This window comes from Helicoverpa zea, chromosome 16, assembly GCF_022581195.2.
Source record: "Helicoverpa zea isolate HzStark_Cry1AcR chromosome 16, ilHelZeax1.1, whole genome shotgun sequence".
NCBI classification, from domain to species: Eukaryota; Metazoa; Arthropoda; class Insecta; order Lepidoptera; family Noctuidae; genus Helicoverpa; species Helicoverpa zea.
In genome coordinates this window covers 3,829,458-3,846,278 of record NC_061467.1, presented here as the reverse complement: position 1 = coordinate 3,846,278, position 16,821 = coordinate 3,829,458, and the positions used below count along the sequence as shown (strand labels likewise).

The 16,821-nt window shown below is 34.4% G+C and overlaps 2 protein-coding genes across 6 annotated transcripts in view; both read left to right on the top strand.

Moving 5' to 3' along the window:
* The window catches only part of LOC124637595 (lissencephaly-1 homolog), a 32,592-nt gene extending 26,386 nt beyond the window's left edge, over positions 1–6,206 (top strand). For both annotated transcript variants that reach the window (XM_047174184.1, XM_047174185.1), the window contains exons 6-10: positions 177–354; positions 1,150–1,285; positions 2,565–2,720; positions 3,215–3,410; positions 3,522–6,206. In XM_047174184.1, the coding sequence (XP_047030140.1) occupies positions 177–354; positions 1,150–1,285; positions 2,565–2,720; positions 3,215–3,410; positions 3,522–3,595 (740 nt within the window). In that variant the 3' untranslated portion in view covers positions 3,596–6,206. The remainder of the gene's footprint in view (positions 1–176; positions 355–1,149; positions 1,286–2,564; positions 2,721–3,214; positions 3,411–3,521) is intronic.
* Positions 6,207–6,622: 416 nt separating this feature from the next.
* LOC124637597 (transmembrane protein 120 homolog) lies at positions 6,623–16,642 on the top strand. Of its 4 annotated transcripts, XM_047174187.1 has the most exons (9): positions 6,624–6,833; positions 7,134–7,252; positions 8,634–8,807; positions 10,095–10,187; positions 10,415–10,632; positions 11,404–11,627; positions 12,046–12,135; positions 15,379–15,531; positions 16,445–16,642. In XM_047174187.1, exons 1-9 carry the CDS (start codon positions 6,771–6,773, stop codon positions 16,487–16,489), a joined length of 1,179 nt encoding a protein of 392 aa, XP_047030143.1. In that variant the 5' UTR covers positions 6,624–6,770; the 3' UTR covers positions 16,490–16,642. The 4 variants fall into 4 exon arrangements, with proteins under 4 accessions (XP_047030145.1, XP_047030146.1, XP_047030143.1 ...); XM_047174189.1 differs by lacking the exon at positions 15,379–15,531 and having other exon boundaries at positions 6,623–6,833; XM_047174190.1 differs by lacking the exons at positions 15,379–15,531; positions 16,445–16,642 and adding an exon at positions 13,426–15,326 and having other exon boundaries at positions 6,623–6,833.
* The last annotated feature ends 179 nt before the right edge of the window (positions 16,643–16,821 follow it).

Sequence of the window (16,821 nt, the reverse complement as noted above, 5' to 3'; positions counted from 1 at the left end):
CTATACCAGCATACTGATACTGACTGACTGAGGATCTCTTATGACGGGGCTTCAACGCATCTTAAAGAAACAACTTCACATGAAGAGAAAAAGAAAAACTAAGCACCCTTTCTCACCGTCTTGACGAAAAATCAGACATTGAGTATGTTTTATAACCACGATTATATCTTTTCCAGTGTCCTGCAGCGCCGACATGTCAATAAAGCTGTGGGACTTCAATCAAACGTTCGAATGCGTGAAGACGATGCACGGCCACGATCACAACGTGTCGTCGGTGGCGTTCTCTCCTAGCGGCGACATCGTGTACTCCGCGAGCCGGGACAAGACCATCAAGGCTTGGGAAGTGGCTACTGGGTAAGAACAACTTGAAGAAAATACCACAAATATATGAAAATGTAGCCATAAATACATTGTATGCTTAGTATTGTCAAGATGGTCCTATCTAAAACCAAGATTTTAAACGCCCTAAATCTTCAAGTCCTAACTTATAAAGCTCTCAATCTTAGTCAAAATATGCGGCTCGGCCGAACACAGTGCGTTCATAGTAGAAATAATAATTACGGAGCCCATTTTTACCTACGTTTTTGGACATTGGGGAGAGGAATGCGGATGTAAGAAAAAAACGCGACTGGGGTCAGCATGTGGCATAGTCATGAGCAAAAATAATGTAGTTTCTGGAATTCTATTAATCGTGCTTTGAAAATAATTTGTATGTTATTGAATTAAATTATAAGGAGTTTATAAAATGGACACAGGAAAATAACATACAAATTAAATGAATTAAATGAAAAATCACTGTAAATACAACAAATAAATGTCACAAAGTACTGACATAATTTCTTCGTTAATGTTATTTATTGAGCTAGCAGGAAGAAAACTTGTTGATAATAAAACACAATAAATAAGAGAAATTACTGTTGAAGATATGCAATCATAAAAACTCTGACACACATCCTTGAAAATAATGTCTTTGTTGTTCGATTGCAGAGCAAAATTGCTTTCATATGACCTAATTATTTATGTGTCGTTACTTGACACAAATTAGTTTAACCAATGAAATAATTTCCCTCGTTTTTTTCCATAAAATAACTCTCAAAGTCAATGTTTTTATTTTAAATAAAACACTAACATAATATATGTTGTTACCAGGTATTGCATCAAAACGTATAAAGGTCACCGCGAGTGGGTGCGCATGGTACGTGTGTCGGCGGACGGCTCGCTGCTCGCCTCCTGCTCCAACGACCAGACCGTGCGCATCTGGAACGCCGACACCAATGAATGCAAGGTACGTGTGATATCAATGTTTTAATCAGGCTTTTAAACTGTGTATAGTAAGTTCAACTCAGTCGTGCGCGCGGCCCTATGTGTGGGTAACCCTTGTACATATACAGTGACTTTGTGTGCGTGACAAGAGGTACAGTCGGGTACTAATACAGTTATTTAGGGGTTGGATACGGCTGTTTAAAGTACAGTTATTACGTAATTTAGTTTATTTATTTATAATGATTCTGTATCGCTACTTGAAAAATCAAATGATGAATTTTCGGATTCGCTACTTTCACCAATGTTAATTATAAATTCTGACTCCATGTCAAAATGTCTATAGTATTCTTCTTTTTTCTTTTGTACATGTCGACAAGTATTACCCAACATCCCTTCATCAATTTGACTTAAACGTTCATTTATGAGTTTCATTATTTCCGTCTTATTTTGGTCGACATTATGCGAAGCAATATAATTTTTTAAAATTCCCCACACATTTTGTTTCCATTATTATACTAAATTATAGGTCTTTTACATTCTTAGTCCACACATTTATTTATTGTCCGCGTACCCCGAGCTAGAAAATATGTAAGGAGTATTTAATTCATCTTAGATATTTCACTTCATTTATTTCTTAGATACTGTCAATGTCAATTTGAAAAGCCGTATGAGAAAATAATGATAAACTGTAAAATGTAATAATAAAAAGCTTTGAATGTTGTTTCATTTTTTTGAAACGCTACCTGACTCCTTAAAACATTTTCTCCGTGAAGAACTAGACATTTTCGTAAACGACTGTACCCATAACAAAAAGCGATGAGAACACGTCATGCTCGGACGACGTCACTGTCACACGAATGAAAGTTGTATATTTACAAGCCGACGCACACATAGGGCCGCGCGCAAATCTGAGTTGAACTCTCTATACGGGAAGGATACCCTAGCATTAGGACTTATTTCCGTATGTAGGTTTGTACACGTTACGAACACAAATATGTGGCAGAACCCGGGAGCCCCAATAGTTATTAGTTCCTCGCTCGCTAAAATAGCGATTTCATGTATACGTGAGCTGTGAAATAGTGGAAGAGCGAGCGTTTTGATAGTTCTTTCTGCGTTTTGACTTCTCGTCGACCTCAAACTGTATGCTATTTACTGACCCATATTTTATCTTAACATACACAAACGAAATAAAGTCACAAACTCTGACATTGCTATATATGGTATTGAAAATATTTTACGACAGGCCCCGATCCCACGTTTGAATCTATTACGTAAAACTTAAAGTCGGCACTTATGTGCAGATGGAGCTCCGCGAGCACGAGCACGTGGTGGAGTGCGTGTCGTGGGCGCCCGAGGCCGCCGCCGCCGCCGTCAACGAGGCCGCCGGCACAGACAACCGCCGCGCCAACCACGCCGGGCCTTTCCTCGCCAGCGGCTCGCGCGACAAGTCCGTCAAGGTACCACATCCTCAGCATATATTTCCGTCAGCCTATAGATGACATGAATAGGAAGGGAGTGAGTGTCAGTATGACGAGTGACAAGGAAAAATGGAAGCAAAAGACATATTGCGCCGACCCCAAATTAAATTGGGAACAGGGCAGTAGGAAGAAGAAGCCTATAGCTGCACAATGCTGACCAACAACCATCACGGTCTTATAGGATCCCCCTAAATCGGTCGCGAGTGAAACTGGGTAATGGCAAGCGTACTGAAAGATGTTAGGACACGAGAAAATCCTATTAATCGTTTTCAAGAAGCGTGTGTCTCATTTATTTTAGACCGCAATGTGTGGGAATAGACCTGTGTAGCTTTTCTTTCGATTTTTTCGAGTAACACAGTACATTTAGCTATACACGCTATCAAAGTTTGGTTGACCGGCACACCTGAACAAATGACCCCTCTGGTAGGCCGTGTTAGACTTACCTGATGTAACATAATATTTGTTGTGCACAGATCTGGGACGTGAGCACGGGGCAGTGCCTGGCGACGCTGGTGGGGCACGACAACTGGGTGCGCGGCGCGGCGTGGCACCCGGGCGGCCGCTACCTGCTCACGGCGTCCGACGACAAGACGCTGCGCGTGTGGGACGTGGCGCACACGCGCTGCCTCAAGACTCTCTACGCGCACCAGCACTTCGCCACCAGTCTCGGTTCGATATACTGCTTTATTATCTACTATAAACATTTTCGCATCATAAAATCAAGGAGGATACTTTAGGCTATTTCTTAAGTCATACTATAATGTTTTGTTTTCTTTTCAGATTTCCACAGGAGCTTGCCATACGTGATATCAGGCAGCGTCGATCAGACCGTCAAAGTTTGGGAGTGTCGCTAAGAGCGTTGCCATTTTAGTAACTTAAACTCACCGATGATATCCTTATCATTATTATTTCGCGTTGTAGCTACAATGAGAGCGATGTAAGCTGCTGTCATTATGGTCAATCATTTGTAAAGGAAAGACACTTTCGTCTTTGCCTTCTGCTCATTGTAGTATTTTTTTCGTACACCTGACGATGCTATGTCTCCTATATCAAAATTGGCTTCAACTTTTAGCCCCGATTCTTGGTTCGTGTTCAACTACTTGGGTTAGATTCACACATTCCATTAAAGTGTAATGGCGCATAGTTTCTGTATATTTTTTTAGTTAAATTGATTTCTCCGAATTTTGTAAAAATTTGGACCTACTTGTAGTTAGCAGTGACGTAGCATTCGTCATGTACCGCTCGCAACGATGGAGTGTCGAGGAGCTGTGTGTGTTACTATAAACTTTCAATGTCCTGTTTTATTTGATAGTTATGGTTTATACATAAAACGTTTAGATATAAATTTTATTTGTTATAAATAAGTAATTTGATTTATTACCCAGCCAATCAGATTTTTGTACCTTGATTTCTTTATTGATAATGTTAGTTTTATGAAATTTGATATTGATAGTTATTCATGACAACATTCAATAAATTAATGAACACACTTGAAGTCATCATAAATGCTCCATCAACAACAGTAGTGTACATAAAGCTTTTGATGTTTGTCTCAGCTCGATACGATGTTCATTATGTTTGTTAGCACCGCCGCCAACAACATTAATGAATATCTATGGAGACAACGAAACCGAAACGGCATAGTATAGCGACCTTTGTAGAATTTTATATCAATCGGTTTCCAAGAGACTTATTTTAAGTTTTGGCAATTCAAAACTTTAACTATAAGTTAGAAAAAGTTATATTTCAAAATTTTATTTATTTATATTGTCAGTTTTATATTTTTTTGTCTCAAACAACAATTTTGTTAAGTGTAGAGCATTGAATTGCTAAATGGGTAATTGTAATACAATTCATGTCTTACATTATTAATTAATATCTGATTTTAAAGTTAAGCCTATTTCATTTATGTCATCATAATTATGTCTTAAGTAAATTAATGTGTGATATAAACTTTAATTATTACTTTGAATTACAGGCCTGTTTAAGGTAGCTAGATTGAAAGAAAACTTAATTGAAGCCTTTTTACCCGACTGCGGCAAAGCCAAAAGGAAGGGTTTATGATGTTCGCAGTCAGTATGTATGGCAGTTTCCTCTTTGTGTACGAATGAGGTTACTTTGGTACACATTATCTAAGCGCATGTCATAGGTAACCGTGGTCGGGTGTTAGTTTTTTAATTAAAAGTATCTATTAATACTATCAATAGTTATTTATTTTAATACGGAATAATTTTGTTGCCTGGTGTTGTAGAGGTTAGTGCGTAGAGTAGTTTGCGTAGATACGCTCATACTGTTAGAAACAGCTGTGTTTAGTGCATGACATTGTGCAACATGTACATTGCTTACAGATGACGGCCGGTAACACCGCGCTAATATATGATATTTACGGAGTTATCGCTTATACAATATGTCATAATTGCTTTTGTATTTCTTATCGAGATGTATGTATCGTGCGCCGCAGCTGTCAGGATAGATGCTAAATTAAGTATCTAAATCCTATACAAGGATTATATTCGCTTTGTCAGTGTGAATTCGTAAAATAATATGCTGAGGACATGGAGATTGTAAAATTAGTGTTGTGGCGTATCTGTAGAGAGTGCCCAACTAAACATCTAGGATTCCGCATAATGTCTAACTTGTTAGCTCAATTTGACACTTAACTATTTGCAGTAAAACTCTTGTAAAATCAGTTTGCTATTTGATATATAATTTACACTTTTTATTGCCAATACATCACAATACACAATTTCTAGTCATTTTTATTTGCAATCATTTCCCTTATTTAGATTTATTTCTTAATAATAGATAGTGCATATTTTTATTAATTGAAAATATTTCAATAAAAATGAATACAGCAAAATAGAAAAGCATTTGTTTGACGGTTTTAACATAAGCTCGGTATAACATAATAGGTACTTTGGTTTTGACTAGTACTATAACTTTGACTTTTTTTATTACTGTACTTAAATCCCATTCTGTTTATTTGGAGTATAGTTTTGTTTTATATGGAACTATCTAAAGTCGACCTTTGGATTCGTTTACATTCGTAAAGGAGAATTACCTTCTCAAGGGCGCTCTCTACGATTACGCGTGCTATATTATCTTGGCATAGAAACATAATCTCTTTGAAATATGGCAATCGCCTACTATAAAATAATCTGCTGAACATAATTGTTCTTCATAAAATTGTTTGTATTAATAAGTATCTTGCACTTTAAAAATGTAATTACCCATAAGAATAATATCATCATCGTAAGTTATCTACTTGCAGAATTCTCTGGATACATAACTGCAGAAATAATGTTAGATTACCTACTGAATACAGGATAGCACTAAGAATACGTGACTGAAGCGTTGGTATGAGAATTTTGCAGTTACTCAACTGCTGTAACTTGTCGAAATTAATTACCGAAATCCAAATAGATTTGGTTCGTGTTTCATGTAAATAAACAAGTATTTAATTTATTTTACAGTTTGTTTTCATTTTACCACCTTATCTCTACACGTTCCCAATGTAAAGTCAAAACTATTCCTCACAAAGTTCAAAAATAAAGCTATCCGTGAGACACCCTCGGATGATATACAGCATCCTTTTTCTTCTTATAGTATGAAGATATAGAAGTGCCTATAAGAAGCTATTGTCATCAAAGTCCGTTAAGTGTGATTGAGGAAAATGCAAACTCATATTTACAAACTAAAGAGGTGAAATAAATAAAATACTCTACCAATGCATGTAGCATTTAAACACCGTACAACAGGCATTTATTTATTACGCGACAAATATGTAATGTTTCAAAAATAAAAAAGAATGTATTTTTTATTTAATAATCGACTAATGTTAAATTAATATCAGTAACCTCTCTATTCTGATATAATCTGTGCTAACACAGCGACAGCTGGCTGGCCGAAGGCAGATGACAGAGACAGACGAAAGGTCACAGAAAACGGGAATGGAATTCACAGATTCGGTTGAATTCTTGTGATTATTTTGTGAAGAAAATATTATTTGAAAGTTCAAATACTACAAACATGGATATAGAGGAGTGTCTCAAAGAATGGGAGGACTTAGTGGTGGATTACAAACGTTTAGAGGTAAATATGAATAACTATGAGCCATTGAAGACTTAACATAATTTTATCGCCTGTTTTCATCGAATTTAAGTGCGTTATTAACGTTATGATTGTTTATTAGCCCGCTGCTTTATGAAAATACATGAAACAAAATAAATACTTTGATTTATCAGTATTTTGGTGGTGCTAAATTACTTGTTTAACAACACGCCACTACGAGAAATTTTTACGAAGCGTATAAAATTGACCATCCAATGTATCATCTTATGTAGGCACTATTAATGTAAGATAAGTTCATTGTTTTCTTGTCCAAATCTTTAGGTCACCAACAAAGACTATGTCGCGAAATTGGAGGAGGTTGGTGAGTTGCAAGCAGCCTGCATGAAGGAGATCAACCATCAGAAATACCGCATGTCTATCATAGCGGCTGCGTTGAAAAGGTCAGATCAAAAGTCATTAACATGATTTATCTAAATAACCCTAGATAATATGCTTCCCTGTTTGTTATTTACAAGTTGTTTAGTAGCTAAACATGTGCAGTTATGTTTATCTAATTTACTGACTATTTAAGATAGCTATTGTTAGTTCCAATGTTTAGAATGCCGCCCCTAAGACGAACCACTGACCACATTCTGTTATGAAAAGATTTTAAAAATCTTCTGGTAATTTGATAAAATTTGGCTTTTCCGTGAACCTAAAAATGATAGGTATTGTGTACTTAGGTCACTCAAACTCAAACTCAGAGTCAATCTCACTCAAACTACCAATATTGATAATTTAGGTACAAGTATTAATCTGCTACATTACTTGATATTTTTGCTGCATTTAGATAACACAAAGCTGCATTACTGAATTTAGATATGATTTGCCAGTTTTATAAATTAATTATCAATGCAATTATCACAATTGGCTAATTGTATCTAAATGAGGGGAGATGATAATATCATAAAAATATATTATTCCTTAATTTGCTAATGCGGGGAATAGATCATCTTCCCTTGCCCGTATCCCAATTTTATTTGGGGTTGGCGCAGCACCTTTTCTTCTTCTATACTCTTCTATTGTTATCACACAAATACCATTCTTTCTTTTTATAATATTAAGACAGTAGGAACCTTTACAATTTTATACAGCTTCGTTTATTTGCAAGGAATATTAATAGTGATACTAAAGGTTGATATTGTAATGAAATGCTGACGATAATCTATAATTCTGTAATAAAATGTCCATCATAATAATAGAATATGAAAGGCACTTTAAACCTTATTGTTATCAGCTTAATCTTTATCGCTAAGCACAGATTAGTACATATCAATTCCATGTTATTTACAGTCATTATGTAACCAATTATGCTGCATGAAATGATAACTAATTATATGAATACTTTTTAAGTTTTAATAATGGACTGTATGATGCAATAATCTGCCTAATGATTCTCCAATACCAGATATACATTAATATGGGTTCTAAAAGTAAATAAGTTATAGATCTATTAAGGTGGTAATAAAACTAGACATTAAAATGGGACAATAATTTACTCAGTTAAGGAAACTTCTTCTTCCCAGCAAAAACACATAGGAAGTGGTGAAGGGTGGGCGTTTTGGGGGCTGTCTTTTGTAAAAATTGTTTTTTTGACGTTCGAAAAGTGCTGTTTTGCAGCCAAGTTTGAATAAATGACTTTTGATTTTGATTTTTGATTTTGAAAAACGTAGATAAACTAGCAATATTTAGTATATACTTATATGACATGGCATGATATAAGCCAATAATTTTATAACATACTAACTATAACGAGCGGCTAACATGCAACATTTTCAACAGGTTAGAAAAGAAAACCGTCACAAAGGATGATCGCGTTGCTAACTTGGAGAAGGAAATCATGAAAAGGAAAGCCATGCTGCGTGAGATTAACGCGACGCTGCCGAAACAGAACAGCCTGTATCTACGCATCATACTCGGAAACGTCAACGTGTCTATACTCAACAAAAATGACAAGTAAGACTACATTTCTTACTTATTTTTCAGGTTTCACTCGCGTTATAGGGAAGTTAATGAAAGCGTAGAGTTAGGAAGAGTTAAAAGCGTAAAGAATTGGTAATAATGAGATAGATTACGATTTTTATCTAGAAATTGTAGAAGATGCGAGATGAGAAACGAATTTGTATGTCATAAGAAACTATGAAAAATCTCGAACCAATGCATTCAGATTTGTATTTTCATATTTAGACTCTAATGCTCTCAAAATAAATGTACAGATGTCTCGCAGTAAATCTGAACGTTTTGATAAACATCGCCGCTGTTTCTGCCAAAGGTCGTATTGTTGGGCAACGCAACATCCTTAGGGGAAGGGTCAAATATACCTAACGTGTAACGGAACAACAGATCAAAACCAATAATATATACCTCTAGGACATGCTATTACAACTGTTGTAGTTATGTAATATTACTTCTATAAAAACGTAAATGAAATCGATTGCTTCATAAATAGCTAGCTGCGTACATTAGATTATTACATTTATTACATACAGCACGTGTAAGGGCTGATACTAACATAGCTGAACACGGAAATTAGTAAACGTAAAAGTCTATAAAATGGAAATTATAATTATGTAAACGAATTTGAACTAATTACCTAACTATATTTTGTGAATATCGACTTTCCGACTGACTTTTTCGACACCTAACACAAAGTTAAGATATTCGATCATATCGGTAGTACACAAAAACATTTGTCACTACTCCATCATTTGTAGACAGCCGTCAATATGAAAAAGGATCATGACTTCCTAAATATAAGGCTGGCTTTACCATACACGATGAGAGCGGTCCATTAAAAGTGACCTAGGGGTGAGCCGTGAAGCTAATTGTCGAGAATCTGTCGTACACTCGTATTTAATGACGACAATACTTACTAATGAGCAGGACTGTAGAAAACGTGCCAAATATTAACAATATGTCCCAGTTACTAATTCTGAGTCATTAGGTACCTTAGTGCAGTTTGTACTTTGTATCTAAATATATATATAAATATAGTAGGTACCAAAGTACAAATTCTTTGTTATTCCAGTTTTGTGTTTGAAGAATGTCCGTGACATCTGCTTTGTTATAAAATATCATTAAAAGTTATAATTAAATATGAGTACGTCTTGACTAAGTCCTCTTTCATGACCAACCATTTTTAGTATCCCAGTTCAAGAGACAGGCAGGCCTCTTCCAATACGAGAAAAAATGATCGCTAATCTACTTAGCTACTATTTCCACTAATTATTATTTTGTCAACAGGTTCAAATACAAGGACGAATATGAAAAGTTTAAACTGATTCTCAGTGCTATTGCCTTCGTGTTAGCTGTTGCTAATCTTTACATAGATTTCAGGTAACTAATTGCACTCGCTTAAATATTTCATTTAGTTTCAAAGTTTTCAAAAATATAATAATACAATAGCAAAGTAAATAGAGACCTTTATAAGTTACCTTAAAAACGATTTTTTTATTTATTTTGTTTATACCTAAACAGAAAACATAGAGAGTATGGTAATGATTGCCTCACGGTAGGTCAAGGTTTGCTTACATCAGAAATATAACGCATACGCAATGTTCTAGGCCCCTTCAATTAATACTGTTGTTCCTGCTGGTGTGGTACTACTGCACTCTGACGATTCGCGAGAGCATCCTCAAGGTGAACGGATCCAGGATCAAGGGCTGGTGGAGACTACACCACTTCATATCGACTGTGGTCGCCGGTATACTGCTCATCTGGCCGCAGAATGAACCGTGGAATATGTTTAGACACACGTTTATGTGGTTCATCGCTTATATCAGTAAGTACTGCAAATTCAGACAATGCGAATATAATTTCAAGGTACGTTCAGTAGAAAAAATGGTATGTTGTGGAAGCCACTGGCCCCGCGCGCAAGTGCGAGGAAAGAAACCGGGGTGGTTATATCCATGTAAGATGCTATATGTAAAAGTACTGTCCCTTTTTATCTCCCCAGGCAGAGGAAGTCCACCATTATTCCCCCTCATAAAAAAGTATAAGTCATATAATATCGGATGACGGAACCACATTTCATCAAAGCAGACAGATATAGAAACTGCCTAGCAACTATTTATCTATCTATATATGTTCACATACACATACGAATGTCAGGCAATTGAAAAGACACGACAGCTTGTAAATAAATACGTGATTGTCTTGACATTACAATGTATAATGCAAGTAGGTAATCTAAACAAAATTGACCTCTTGCTGACCTTGCGGAGGGGGGATGTCATAATCGCTGGACGGATAGACATCATAAATATAAGGTTGATGAGAGATTTAGGGAAACCTACTTGAAGTTTTATGCCGTTAAAGTTATTTCTACAATTTCAAAAGTTTAATTCGGAATTTTAATTTATAAGACGCCGTATCTAACTCTGTTAAGATAGATGTGGTTGCGTTTTCTGAACTAAGTGTCACAGAAGTGTACCAAGTTGTGTACTTCATGTAAGAAAGGCCTTCAGTACCTATGTTTTCATCATCCTGTCCTTATCCCAAGTTTATTTGGGGTTGGTGCACCATGTTATACAATACAAATTTAATTCCACAGGTGTAGTCCAATACATGCAGTTCAGATACCAAAGCGGAGTTCTATACAGGCTAAAGGCTTTAGGCGCTCGCCATAACATGGACATTACCATTGAAGGATTTCACTCGTGGATGTGGCGGGGACTGTCGTACCTGCTGCCTTTCTTGTTCGGCGGTTATGTATTCCAATTATACATAGCGTACACGTTATACAGCCTTAGTTACCACCCCGACGCCACTTGGCAGGTATGTACTTGATATACATTTTGTTATCTCTACTTTTATACAAGGTTGTGACAGTTAAGCATGCACTTGACAACCGACGTGGACGTTAGTCATGAAACTCTTTGAAGGAGCAGGCTTATCTATATGTTTGTTTCCTAGACATTTTGGAACTCTTACTTAATTTGCACATGGAAAACTGCAAGTAGTAAGTTCGAATACTTAAATCGGTAAAAATGTGAATTCGTATTATGAATACATTTCTAATATGCATGTATAATTACGACGCCGAGTTCTTTATGCCGTAAAAAATATGTTACTGTCTCGAGAATGGCTCAAGTTAACAACTAGTATTTATTGTATGAATTCTACGATTAATCAGTTCGAAACTAATGTAATAGAACGATATATAAAACGCATGTCCTGTAACAAACTACAACAGATCCCAGCATTAAGTTTATCATTCCTGACGATCGGCATCGGCAACTGCGCGACGACGCTCATCGTGATTCCTCAGAAACTCAACGAGCAGGTACAGTGGAACTGAGACGAATGGACCACGCCTCGCGTCTGACGCGCCGCACGCTGTGTGACGTAGTGACCTAGAAATTAGGCCTTATAGCATGTACGCTGAAGACAGGCGCGCGCAACAACTTAGGCTCATTTTAACTGACAACATAAAGGTCCGTTTTCCTCAAAACAACTGTTTACTTTGAAAGTTTAACGCGAAAATTCCTAGCAAACAATTGTTTTAAGAAAACTGACGTTTATTTTGTCGGTGAACTTCGATCTTATAATGACATCTTTGAAAAATTATACATACATTTACGTAAACAAGTCTTTAAAAAATCAATTAGTATTTGTCTTGCCCGGTTAATGAACACCTCACCACGCGACGCCATCTTCTGTTTAAATGCTTTAAGTAGATAATTAAATATCGGAAAGCATTTGGTTATTGAATTGTATGGCTATTTGATTTTATACGCGATGTAATCAAATGCTAATCTGGCTAGTGTGCTTTCAGACAATTTTTTTTGTCAACGAGAAATTAATCTCAATCTTTTAAAATATTCAAATATCTTGATATACCTACTAAAATTATTTACAAAACTCAAGAAATAAATGTTGGCTGAAAGCAAACAGAAATGTAGCTCTGATAATTTCCTACTTATTCCATTTTTTTTATTGTCTCAGTTAAAATACTTTTATATACTTTTTCTATATATTTTTCCGCGTGCGTTTATCAGAGCTGCAGTATCAGAATGAACTCGAATGCATTAGTAGTGTTGATGTTTTGACCCGGGGACCAACTTGTTCCATCATAGATAGTAGAACCTTAGATTTAATTATTTAGTTTTTTTGGTATTTCAATAAATTCTTCGTAAATACATAAGCAGTTAACGTTAATCTCTTATTATATTCCATATTATTATATTAGCAGCGGACTATCGCAAAAGTTCGCCTAAATTACATACTGTTTTTGTACAAATTTCTTTCCAATGATTGCATTTTATTTTGAAATATTTTGTACGTCTACGTACAATTTACATAACAATGTGATAATAATATTAGCTTATCATTAACTATTATATTTTATACAAACCAAGCACTCGAATATTTATAACTAATCAAGTTACTAAACCTTGCTTTGCCGTGCGCGATGACAGAAAACCATTCATATTTTATACCAAAAATTACTAACAATTTGTTTTTTTAACCCTAAGTATGCCACTATCTAACACTGCACTAATAAAATTATTAAAATCTGTATATTATTTGAAATTACTTTATATTATTTATTATGTGTATTTTCTATTTTCAGTAAATATCTGGACTTCATATTCCTATTCATTTTATAAGGAGTCTGTAATTTATGGATTTCTCGTATATTATATCTGCGCATTGAGTGCAAGTTATATACTTAGATGTAAAGTGCTTTAACTGTACATTATTTAAGTATTTATATTTCAAATTATTATAGTTTGCGTTTAGTACATTCATTTAAGTATGTTTATTTAAATATGAACAAATTTTGTGCCAAAAATGTATTTTCTGTTTTGCTTTTAAGATTTTGCATAAAAACGTTGTTTAAAGGTTATGCATTTGAATGAGTAGATATTAGCTTTTGCAAAATAGCTTCACCGATACATTTAGAGTGGCCGGGCAATTTTTTTCCAATACTTGCATAAATTCTCTATTTTGACCTCATAATTATACAAAATGTGTAATAACGATTCTCAAATAAATGTGTTAATGAAGTGAAATCTATAATGATCTATATACATCGACCAATAGCTTATAATTTCCTTGTATTCTCTTACGTTCAAGTACCTATAAAGTAAAAAGAGTACGGGCAAGTAAACACTACTAAGAAAACATTTGATTTATATAGGAAAATAAAATGGTTTATCTTTTATCTAGTTAACATTATCGATTCAAACAACGATTATGAAAAATAATACATATTTCGAAAGTGATTTGCACGAGTTATTTGTACTATTGTGCATGTTTTGATATTCTTGTCTGCATCAGATTTGTCACTTGGAGGGTTGACGCAAAAATGTACGAGTCTCTTTATCTCAACTTGCTTTTAATGTATGCTATTTAATGTTTACGTTTCTCAAACACCAAGTGACATATCGAACCGCATTTTATATGACATTTTTTCAGAACTTTTACTGGAGAAAACAATAGGTAGTAAAATCTGCTTTTTATATGATTTCATGTGGATCTGATGATAGTGTATGTGAATATGTTATTGTATGCAATAAAAGGCACAAATAGTTCATTTTTAATAAAGTATTCGAGGGTTTATTTATTCAATAATTGCGCCATATTTGCATAAATATCTATTTGTTAACTGCATCACAATTTTGGTCTTAATTTTTTATATCTTAAAATGGAATGTCATGTTAATTTGGAACTTGTAAATTATGACCATAAATATAAGATGGAGAAGTCAAACTAGCTTTAGCTTGTAGTTAGATGAGCCGTCCTACAAATAATACATAATGGCTATGATAATATTAATGTGTTATCAAACTTTTATAGGGCTAGTCATATTCTGGCAAGGCTGTTTAGCTGTTACTTTATGATGGAATTAATGCAGGTATCCTGAATATACTGATAATACTTTAATGATAATGATGTTATCGTTTTGTTGTTAGACGTCGATATCACGGCAATAGCAATAATTTTACGCAACTGGTGACTTGTCCGGGCCACATCTGCCATCTTTGCTATTTATTACTACGTAGATAAAATTACAACGGTGATTTTGTTAGGCTTTATCTTTGTTATTTATTGGCATTGTTAGCGATACGCTTGGCTATTGCTCTGGTGGTGGTATTTCTAGAATATTAAAGGAGTGATTAGAGCTATATTGGTGCTACATCTATTAATGAAAAAAAAACACGAGATAATGTTGCTAACATTGATTCTATCGAATTTGCATGTTGTGGTCCGGGCAATGTACAGATAGATACAGTAGTGATATTTATAATAATTTATGATGCAGGATAATAAAGGGTAATAGACAGGCTTGTACACAAGAGAGTGAATATTTCGTGCCTTGATCAAACAATAAACTATTCGTAATTTAGTGATAATGTTGTACTTATGCTTTGTATATTCGATTAATTTATAATGGTTGTTTTAGCTCTTATTTTGTAATGGATGTTATTTATTTGAATGCATTGATGAATAAATTTGTTTTTTCAGCGATATTTGCATTTTTATATTTATTTTATGTATATTTTGTTTGCACCATCGACAGATATCTTACCTGGCGGCTTTGTTTCTTACATTGCACTCTCTCAACATGTACACAATACTGCAGACCTTGCACAGGAAATATCAAGGTGGTTTGAAGCTACGGTACAAGTTACGTGCGATTGCCTACCGTCTATCCAATGAGCTCACAGTATTGGTACGTGCATGATGTATCACTTATTAGCGTACTTTGAACTTCCTGCTCTGAACTAATCTCCTGTTTACTTAAAAAGTCTCTTACGCTGTAAAATTTGATCCGACATCTAATTTTGTGTATTTCGAACACAATTCATGCGAATTTTTATAATTTTCTGATTATCTCAGAATGGGAAGTACTTATGTTTGGATTAGGAGGTTGCAGGTCACGTCTGATATTTGTTTTTCAGTTATGTATGTCCAAGTTTTATATATTTATTTATCTTATATTATATGACACTCAATTATACCAGAAATAGGTATTTAATTAAAACATTTAACTGCCCACTATGCCAATACAATACAGAAGTATCCATGTATTACAAAATATTAATAATTAATTTTGGCAAGGAAATACTGTCAGGATTTGAATTGTTCAAGAACTTCAAAAGTCTATTTATGGTGTGAGCAATAATTGTGGTGTTGGTAAGTAACGTTTAAGCGAAGATTTTTAAGACATTAATAAATTGTTTAATATATATTATATATAGCAAATAATTTAAACAGAAAACAAATTCGATATATTTACTTTATTAATGTCTTGATAAATATTCCTGTATGTTTGGGTATTCATTGTTTTTGTTGTGTTTCTGTTTAGAGGTATGCTCTGTTTTAGAATAGTTTTTTTTGCGGAACGCATTTTAGATTCTCCTTGCCATTTACCATTCAACTTGTGCGTCCAAAGTGCGTTCCGCTTTAGCTAGAGAAAATAAAAGATTTACTTCAAATAGTAGATATCTATTCTGTTAAAAATATATAATTTACCTTATTTTCTCTGAGCTTGCTTGCATGTTTATTGGGTTGTAGCAGTATATAACACTATGTGATCTAACGAATTATATTGAAATTCAAAATTCATATTTTGTCAATTACAGGAACAAAAATGGCGACAGAATAAAGTGGAAACGAAATCAGAATAACTTTATCTGGCCTATATTTTATTGTGATTTACTAACGAATGTAACTTATAGATTGATGGACAGTTTATATTTTCATAATTCATGATGTTTAAAACTGTATAATGGCGTTATTTCTCTACTGTAAATAATATCTAATATAGTTATTTAATAACTCTTTTGGCTTTTATTAACCTTTTCATTAATGGTATGGTGGGGTTTTTTATACAAAATTGATTGTGTTTGCCTAGATCGTAGTTTGGTTGTCAAAAGTTTTCCTGATATAAAAAGGGTGTTTCAAAAAAGGAATCAGTAATACAGTAATGTTTATTTCTCTGCAATTGGCCTAACCTGTT